Here is an 8,503-nt window from a genome sequence, read left to right on the forward strand (position 1 = left end):
GGCGCTGTGCTGGTTCATGATTCAGCAGCGGAGACCGCCACTGCCTTAGACGGATTCGTTCATTGGATGGACATCCTCTGCAAACAGAGAGCAGGGCGCTGGGCTTAGTCCTCGGTCAAATACTCCTTCCTTGAGGAACTGACATTTCTGTCAAGTGTTCAAATAAACGGAAGGTGGTTGATAAAAGGGCCAAGGGAACGCCCTGTTCAAAAGGCCCTGAGGTGTGAAGGATGCGGTGGGGGTGGGGTGGAGAATGTTCACGATCTTCAAGAGCGCACCTGTAGTCGGGGTGGGGGCTGCACATAGTGGTCTCGATGAGGCTGAAGAAGAGACGGAGTAAGACGGAGCCTGCATGTGCGGTAAGGCTGCTCTAGTCAGGAAAGTTTTAGTCGTAAGTGACAAAAATCCACCCAAGGAAAAAGGGAAGCCTTTATTGGCTCGGAAACTAAACGTTCCGGGCTCTTCCTATCAAAGATGTCGCTGAGTTGTGAACCCTCTCTGTCTCACGGTTGCTCTCCTTCTCCGGCTGGCCTGTGTGATGTGGTCCTCGGATCCCCTTTGTGACACAGAGGCCGAAGACTGGACTGGAGGGGAATGGGCAGGACTAACTGATAAGGGCCGCTCTTGAAAGTTGCCTTCTCTTGGGGCCAGGTCTAGGCGTCCCCACCTGAGGCCCCCTGGGGGAGGGCAGGAGGTTGGCCTCTGAGGGAGCTTATGGAGGCGGAGAACGGGACAGGTGTGTGTGTGTGTGGGGGGGGGGTTCTGTTTCCACACTCGCTTTTCTAAAACGGCAAGCCCAGAGTCCCCTGTCTCTTTGAGGACCTGAAATGCCTTTGCTCGGCGGAACCCTCGTCCTTCCAGAGAGGCAGGACCGCTTGGATTGGTGAGAGCGAACAAGGAGGGCGGCAACGCCAAGAGCTCCTCCCGAATCCCGCCCCCTCGTTCCGGCGCTGGGTGCCCGGGTGCTGAGCGGCTCCAGAGCTGCTGGGGGCAGAGGGCCGCCCGCTTCCGCCCCGCGCACACGCGGCCTGGGCAGAAGCACGTCCCACCTGGGGACCCCCTTTCTTTCTGGGCTCCGGCGCTTCCGCCTCCGGGGCGGAGACTCCTCCCCTCTCCGTCCCAGTCGCCTTCCCGGGGAGAGCGGCCCGAACAGCCTCCGCCCGCCGGCCCCCTCCCGCAGCCCGGCCGCCCCGGCCCGCGCGGCTTCAGCACCGCGGACAGCGCCCCGCCCGCGGCATGGCCCTGCGCGCCGGCCCCGCCGCGCTGCTGCTCGGCTGCGGCCTCCTCGGGCTGCGCGCAGGTGAGGACCGCCTCGGGCTCCCGAGCTCCGGGGTGGGAGGGGGACCCCCAGAGCTGGGGGTGTCCGCGGGGGGGGGGGGGCGCCTGGGGGACTGAACGGGAGGAGGATGTCCCCGAAGGAGTAAGCGATGCAAGGAAGCGAAAGAGATGCGGGCCACGGTGGTGGGGAGGGCGTGGGCCCAGAGAGGAAGGAGGGAGGGGGTCTCCCCGCGATTTCTGGGGTGTCAGGAGGGCACACGCTGCCGTTGAGGTGCCACCCGACTTCTCGTGAAACGTTTTCACAAGTACTCTAGCTGGATCGGCACCCTCCCTTAGCTCTCCAGCGTTTCCTGTACCCCAAGTCGGGCTCCTGAGTCTGGCCACTCCGCAGGGGCAAGGCAGGAAGGGGCGAGAAGTGACTTCTCAACTCTCTTGTGGGGTTGGACAGAAGACTTGGGAGGGAAGTCGCTGGGCCAGGCTGAGGGCTAGGAAGGAGCTCGAGGGGGTGGGGCACATGGGTGCAGAGTTGCAAGAGAGTATGTGGAGGGGCAGGAGGGGCAGGTGTGAAGGGGTTACACAACTAAATGTTTTCCACGCCTGCATGCCATGGGAGGTGGGCTCCCGTGCGTGTGGAATTTGGGACTGAACACATGGTCCGACCTACAGCACAGGCAGCCCAGCCCAGCTATCCTCTCCAACCCAGCAGTGACTTTGAAGGTGGGGGTGGGGTGGGGTCACAGCCAAAGTCACATGGGGAGGCACATAATGTTACTTGTACACACAGATGGGCACTGAGTGAGGAGAAAGGTCGTGTGGTGTGATATAAATAGCCGTTCCCTTTCATCATCATCCCAAACTCTCCTCGAACTGCAGGGATCTTTCAGGAGAAGCCATGAAAACATGAAATCTCCAGTCTTTTGAGACCACTGTCTGAGACCTTGCAGGAAGAGTAGGTCTCCACAATCCTTGCGGAATGGGTTCCTAGTCTGGAGACATCTGTGTGGGGCTCCCTGGTCTCCCTGGTCAGTGATCTCAGAGAACGGCTTCGCCATGAGGGGCCCCCACGGGCTGACCTAGGCATTTTGCTGTATCCTTAGGGATGGAGCAGCGGGACGCTGCTGTTTCAGCCTGGCTGGCCCACTTGGCTAGGGAGAGCGGGATGCTAGGTGGGCCCCCCTTGCCCACTTCCTTCCTTCCTGCCCCCCACTCCCCTGCCCAGGCGTCCGGGGTACTGACACGGAGGAGCGGCTAGTGGAGCACCTTCTAGATCCTTCCCGGTACAACAAGCTCATTCGCCCAGCCACCAATGGCTCTGAGCTGGTGACCGTACAGCTCATGGTGTCGCTGGCCCAGCTCATTAGTGTGGTGAGTACGGGTCCCAAACTCTCTGCCCAGCCACTGAAATCTGAAGAGCCAAGATTGTGCTCATGTTTGTGCTTATTCCTCTGGAGTTCCCAAGGCTTGGGGAGGTATGGGAAGGACGCGGGTGCTTGTAGTGAGCCTGCCTGCTGGGGGGCCTTCTCAGCAGCTGGGGGTCCTTCTCAGCAACTTCTCTTCTCTGCAGCATGAGCGGGAACAGATCATGACCACCAATGTCTGGCTGACCCAGGTTAGTGCTCTTCCTGCCCGGCCCACATCCCCGGTCTCCTCTTTCCTCCTACCCGCTCCCCCCCCCCCCACCTTTTTTTGTATGCGCTTTTTCCTCTTTTAATCTCCTCAAGAAAGGCGGAACGGTATAGACTTTGGATTCCTAAATAACTGATCTGAATCTTGGTTCTTCCACTCACCAGCTCTGTGACTTTGAACATGTTAAGATCTGCGAGATCCATTTTATTTGTAAAATGTAGATTCTAATATCTTGGCTTAGATGTCAAATTAAATGAGGACGTATTTTATGAGCCACATTGGCTGGGCAGAGAAGTCACTGTCAGGAGGGAGTGGGTTTTAAAAGCCTCCTCAAGCCAGATGCCCCATCCTCCCAGTCTCTGTCCTTGACCTTGAGCCCCACCAAGGTCAAGGCTGGCAATGCTCTCTCCCCCTTTCCCAGGAATGGGAAGATTATCGCCTCACCTGGAAGCCTGAGGAGTTCGACAACATGAAGAAGGTTCGGCTCCCTTCCAAGCACATCTGGCTGCCGGATGTGGTCCTATACAACAAGTAGGTGGCCTGGGAGCAACGCGAAGGCGGGTGGAGATGACCAGGATGCTCTGGGAGGGAAGGGGTCTTGGGGAAACTACATCAGCTCATGCTGGGAAGAGAAGGGACCTCTCGCTGGCACAGACACAGTCACTACGCAAACAGGCCCAGACCACTGCGGGGTGGTGTGGACCCCGAGGCGATTTGGGCCACGGCCAGTCCCCTCCCAGCCAAATAGGAGCCCCTGGCGTTTGGAGCCGCGGTGGGATACGAACAAGGGCTGGCAGCTGCAGCGCCTTCGCTGATTCCAGAAAACGCTTCCCTGGAACACCGTTCAGGATCAAAGAGCCTGGCGGTCCCGGTTTCTCCCCGGGTTCTGTCCCCTTTCCTGCGACAACCCCGCTGACCTTCAAGATCCCACATCACTAGTGGGTCCATGCCCCGCTCTCACCTGCCTCTGTCCCCCTCATTGCTTGGGACTCCTTACTCTCCACCCTCACGTGGAGCACCCAGTTTGCGCGATGCGCGATAAGTAGCGGACAGCCCCCCTCATCCACCCGCTTCTGCCTCTGAAAGGCCTCACAGGCCTCCCGACCACCAACTCACCCACTCCGCTTCTTGCTCACTCCCTGCCGCACCTCTGTACGCTCCTGGCGCGTTACCCTCACACCTGGGTCTCCCACCCCGAGTCTTCCTCGCACTCGGCGCTGGGCTGACGGGTAGGGTGCGGGCACGCTGGAGCCGGGGCTCACTGTGCGCGTCCTCTGGCAGCGCTGACGGCATGTACGAGGTGTCCTTCTATTCCAACGCCGTGGTCTCCTACGACGGCAGCATCTTCTGGCTGCCGCCTGCCATCTACAAGAGCGCCTGCAAGATCGAGGTGAAGCACTTCCCCTTCGACCAGCAGAACTGCACCATGAAGTTCCGCTCGTGGACCTACGACCGCACGGAGATCGACCTGGTGCTCAAGAGTGACGTGGCCAGCCTGGACGACTTCACGCCCAGTGGCGAGTGGGACATCGTGGCGCTGCCGGGCCGGCGCAACGAGAACCCGGACGACTCCACCTACGTGGACATCACGTACGACTTCATCATCCGGCGCAAGCCCCTCTTCTACACCATCAACCTCATCATCCCCTGCGTGCTCATCACCTCGCTGGCCATCCTCGTCTTCTACCTGCCGTCCGACTGCGGCGAGAAGATGACGCTGTGCATCTCCGTGCTGCTGGCGCTCACCGTCTTCCTGCTGCTCATCTCCAAGATCGTGCCGCCCACCTCGCTGGACGTGCCGCTGGTGGGCAAGTACCTCATGTTCACCATGGTGCTGGTCACCTTCTCCATCGTCACCAGCGTGTGCGTGCTCAACGTGCACCACCGCTCGCCCACCACGCACACCATGGCGCCCTGGGTCAAGGTCGTGTTCCTGGAGAAGCTGCCCGCGCTGCTCTTCATGCAGCAGCCGCGCCACCGCTGCGCCCGCCAGCGCCTGCGCCTGCGGCGGCGCCAGCGCGAGCGCGAGGCGGGCGCCCTCCTCTTCCGAGAAGCCCCCGGGGAGCCGACGGGCCCGGCGCAAGGCTGCGGGCTCCGCGCGGCGGTGGACGGCGTGCGCTTCATCGCGGACCACGTGCGCAGCGAGGACGACGACCAGAGCGTGAGTGGCGCCGCCGCGCGAGGCTGCCGGGAGCGTGGGGGGCGTGGCCTTCTCCGTGGGCTTCCGGGAGGCGGTGCCGAGGCTGCCGGGAGTGCGGGGGGCGTGGCCTTCTCCGTGGGCTTCCGGGAGGCGGACCGGACCGGACCGGGCCGGGGGTGGGGGTGGGGGGCGCGCACGACCCGGGACGCGTTGGGGGCCTTTACGGCTTGGCGGCCGGCCGGTGGCCCCCGCTCGCCCCCCAAGCCCCAGTTGGTGATGTGACCATCGCAGCTCTGGGCACAAAGGGCACGAGTCGCCCGTGCGCCCCACCGCGCGGGGGGGTGGGGGGGGGGTGGGGGGGCGCGGCCGAACCGAGGAGGGCCGGGGCGGGGGTGGGGGGAGGGGAGAAGAGTTTCCGCGGGGAGGACAGTCCCAGGTCCCGGACCCCTATCTGCGCCTTTGGGCCCCGGGGGGGCCGGCCCCGGAGAAATCGTTTTGGAGGAGGGGCCGGTGGAGGCGAGGGCTTCCCGGAGCACCCTGCGCTTTGCGCACACCCGGCTCTTTGCTCCGTGAGCCGCGAGACCGCGCAGGAGGAGAGTTCTGCGGGCGCCTTCCCCCCGCCCGCTTTGGGCGGTCAGGCTTCCGGTACCCGGGCCGCGTCCAGGCTGTGGCTCCGCAGTGGTTGCCATGGTGACGGGCCAGGTTTCCGCCGGGATGCGGCCGTTCCGGTTTGGGGGCGGCGAAGAGGGGCGCCTCCAGCACTACCGTGAGGGGCTGGGCCGGGGGGGAGGTGCGGCTTCAGAGCCTGGCGTTTCTGTGCCCTGTTCTGGGAGCCGGGGGCTTGGCCAGGGAGCGGGGTACGTTCCCGATGGGCGCAGGGCGGGCCCGGGCCCGGGGACCTGCGGCGGGAGCCTCGGCTGCCGAGGCCACGTGGGAGATGCAGGCGGGGTGTGCGGGGCGCAGCCACCCGTCCCCCCGCCCTTGCCGCAGTCCGTTCTGTGCCGCGCGCGCACTGCGCTGGGTGCCCGGGGCGCAGTGGCCTACTTGGACGCCTCAGACTCTCCTCGTCCAAGCCCCAGTGCTCCGTCTGTACCGGACCTGCAGCCTTCCCACCTTTTAGTAAATGGCATCCCGTCCACCCGGTGGTTCAGACCAGAAACTGCAGTGCTCCTTGAGCCCTCTCTTTCTCTCTTAAACCTCCCCCCCCCCCCCCCCCCCCCGCATCCAAATCAGCACACATCCTGTCCCGTGAGCACAGACTCCAAAATCCTTCTCGGCGTCTGCACTCTATTGCCCTGGCTGGAGGCCTGGCCCAGGGCAGGGTCTCCTAGGTGTCTCCCTCAGTCAGCTGCTGCATCCAGATACACGATATCTCCTTACGTGGTACCTTGTCTCCCTGGCTTGGGTCCTTGGGTCATCTCGCTGACCGGCCTAAGCAAGCTAAGCTCTGTGCTACCTCAGGACCTTTGCACACCTCTCTCTGCCTGGAATGCCCTTTCTTTTTACTGGGACGTCTGTAGCTCATGCTGCTCTTGCTCTCAGGGTCGTGAATTCAAGCTCCAGGTTGGGTGTGGAGCCTACTTAATAAGAAAGTCTTTTTAAAAGTCTATTACTATTATTAATCTTTGCTCTCCTGTTTGAGAGTAAGTCGCAGACATCGTGACCCTTTATCCCAAGTACCTCAGGGTGTCTGTCCCGAGACCAGAGATACCGTCTCGCACAACCAGGTTCAGTGATCAAATTCAGGAAATTTAGAGTTAATATAATGTCTTAATCTGCTATGAAGTCCATATTAAGATGTTCCCAGTTTTCTCAGTCATGGTCTCCGTAGCACTTTCCCGCCCCAGCCCAGGAGCTCAAGTTGCATTTCGTCGTCCTGTTTCTTCTTCTTCGACCTGCAGCAGTTTCTCAGCTTTGTTTTTCATGGCATCAGCATTTGGGCGGATGCGGGCGGAAGGTCCCGGTTCGGGTTTGTCCGATTGCTTCTTTCTTCACTGTGTTCCTGCCACAGCCACGCCCTTCCCGCTTATCACGTGACCTTAAATGTCACTTCCTCCAAGAGGCCGTCCCAGATCACACCTGAGATGGCGCGTCTGTCCTTTGTTTCCTATGAGGGCCGGCCGCTGCGTAGCCACCCCGTCCCGCCTGTCTGCGCCCTCAGCCACAGCCTGCGTTTGTCTTGCTCCCAGTCATACCCCAGGGCTTGGTGCCAGGTGCACAGTAGGCACAGGTGTGACAGGTGAGCCGGTGCTCAAGCTGCCTCCTTCCCAGGCCCCCGGGGGAGCGGGTGCAAAGGCCCCGACGCAGGCCGGGTGGAGCGGCTCCGAGGGGAGCCCGGCCCTTCGTGCAGGCCCTGTGGCAGCGGTCGGACCCAGGGGTTATTCTCTTTCCGACCGATTTGGTCCCATCTGGGGACCAGTCCTCGCCCTCCGTGCCGGAGGTGGTGCTGCGGGATGGGGCTCCCCCGGCGGCCGCGAAGAGCGAGGCCCGCAGAGGCAGCATTCGCTGGCAGTCTGTGGCAGACGCTGGGGTTACACGACGGATCAGATAGGGTCCTTGCGGTTTAGGACCTCCCCGCTGGCTGGGGTGGGGGTGGGGGCAGATGTGCAAATCCAAGTGGGGACATGGTGCAGGAAAAATACCGTGGAGGACATGTGCACACGGTGTCCAGGGGGACGGCGTTCACTCTGAGCAGGAGTAACAGGGAAGAGCACTTCGTACAAGAGGCAACATCTGATTTGGGCTTGAAAGGATGTGTAGGAGTTCGCCAGGCGGAGAAGGGAAGATCAGGATTCTAGACAGAAAGGAGGCTCGAGGCACAGAGCCTTGAGAGCACGACTTGGGCTTCGGTGAGTGTGGCTCGCAAGGCGGCGGACGGCGGTGCCCTTCGGATGTCACTGGCACCCTTGCGAGCGCGGACGGGCCGCTAGAGGCTTCCGAGCCGGGCAACTTTGGAAACGTCAGTCTGGGGTCACGGAGGGAGAGGGGCGGTGTGTGTGTAGCGAGACCGGCTTATACCTGTTCCCTCTCACCCCGCGGCCCCCTGCCCCTCCGTCCAGGTGAGCGAGGACTGGAAGTACGTCGCCATGGTGATCGACCGGCTCTTCCTGTGGATCTTTGTCTTTGTCTGCGTTTCTGGCACCATCGGCATGTTCCTGCAGCCTCTCTTCCAGAACTTCGCCGCCGCCGCCTTCCTGCACGCGGACCGCTCGGCGCCCAGCTCCAAGTGAGGCCCTCCCCGGCCCGCGCTCCTTCGCCCCGTGCCCTCTGTTGCCAGTAGTTGGGGCGGAGGTGGGACAAGTGAGCTGGGGAAGGGGGCGGGGGGGGGGGGGGAGGCTGCCGCAGATCCATTCTTTCCCGCCCCCCCCCCCCGGGCCCCTCCCCAGCACCTGTGGCACGCGGCGGCCGGCCTGTCCCCTTGCACCGGCCAGGCAGGCTGGTGGCGCACGAAGGCTGAGG

The 8,503-nt window shown here is 62.5% G+C and overlaps 1 protein-coding gene across 1 annotated transcript; it reads left to right on the forward strand.

Annotated features, from left to right (window-relative positions):
- Positions 1-943: 943 nt before the first annotated feature.
- Positions 944-8,316, forward strand: CHRNB2 (cholinergic receptor nicotinic beta 2 subunit). The gene is made up of 6 exons (XM_019431574.2): positions 944-1,300; positions 2,498-2,643; positions 2,843-2,887; positions 3,326-3,435; positions 4,186-5,065; positions 8,104-8,316. Exons 1-6 carry the CDS (start codon positions 1,237-1,239, stop codon positions 8,272-8,274), a joined length of 1,416 nt encoding a protein of 471 aa, XP_019287119.1. The 5' UTR covers positions 944-1,236; the 3' UTR covers positions 8,275-8,316.
- Positions 8,317-8,503: the final 187 nt, after the last annotated feature.

This window comes from Panthera pardus, unplaced genomic scaffold (assembly GCF_024362965.1).
Source record: "Panthera pardus isolate Hobbes unplaced genomic scaffold, ASM2436296v1 HiC_scaffold_21, whole genome shotgun sequence".
Lineage (NCBI taxonomy): Eukaryota > Metazoa > Chordata > Mammalia > Carnivora > Felidae > Panthera > Panthera pardus.

What these genes read in the sequence shown, in the direction of transcription:
- CHRNB2 (XM_019431574.2), top strand. Translation starts at nt 1,237, where the DNA reads ATGGCCCTGCGCGCCGGCCCCGCCGCGCTGCTGCTCGGCTGCGGCCTC. An exon ending in CCTCCTCGGGCTGCGCGCAG is followed by an intron (nt 1,301 to 2,497) that starts GTGAGGACCGCC and finishes TCCCCTGCCCAG; the next exon opens with GCGTCCGGGGTACTGACACG. An exon ending in GCGAGGACGACGACCAGAGC is followed by an intron (nt 5,066 to 8,103) that starts GTGAGTGGCGCC and finishes CCCTCCGTCCAG; the next exon opens with GTGAGCGAGGACTGGAAGTA.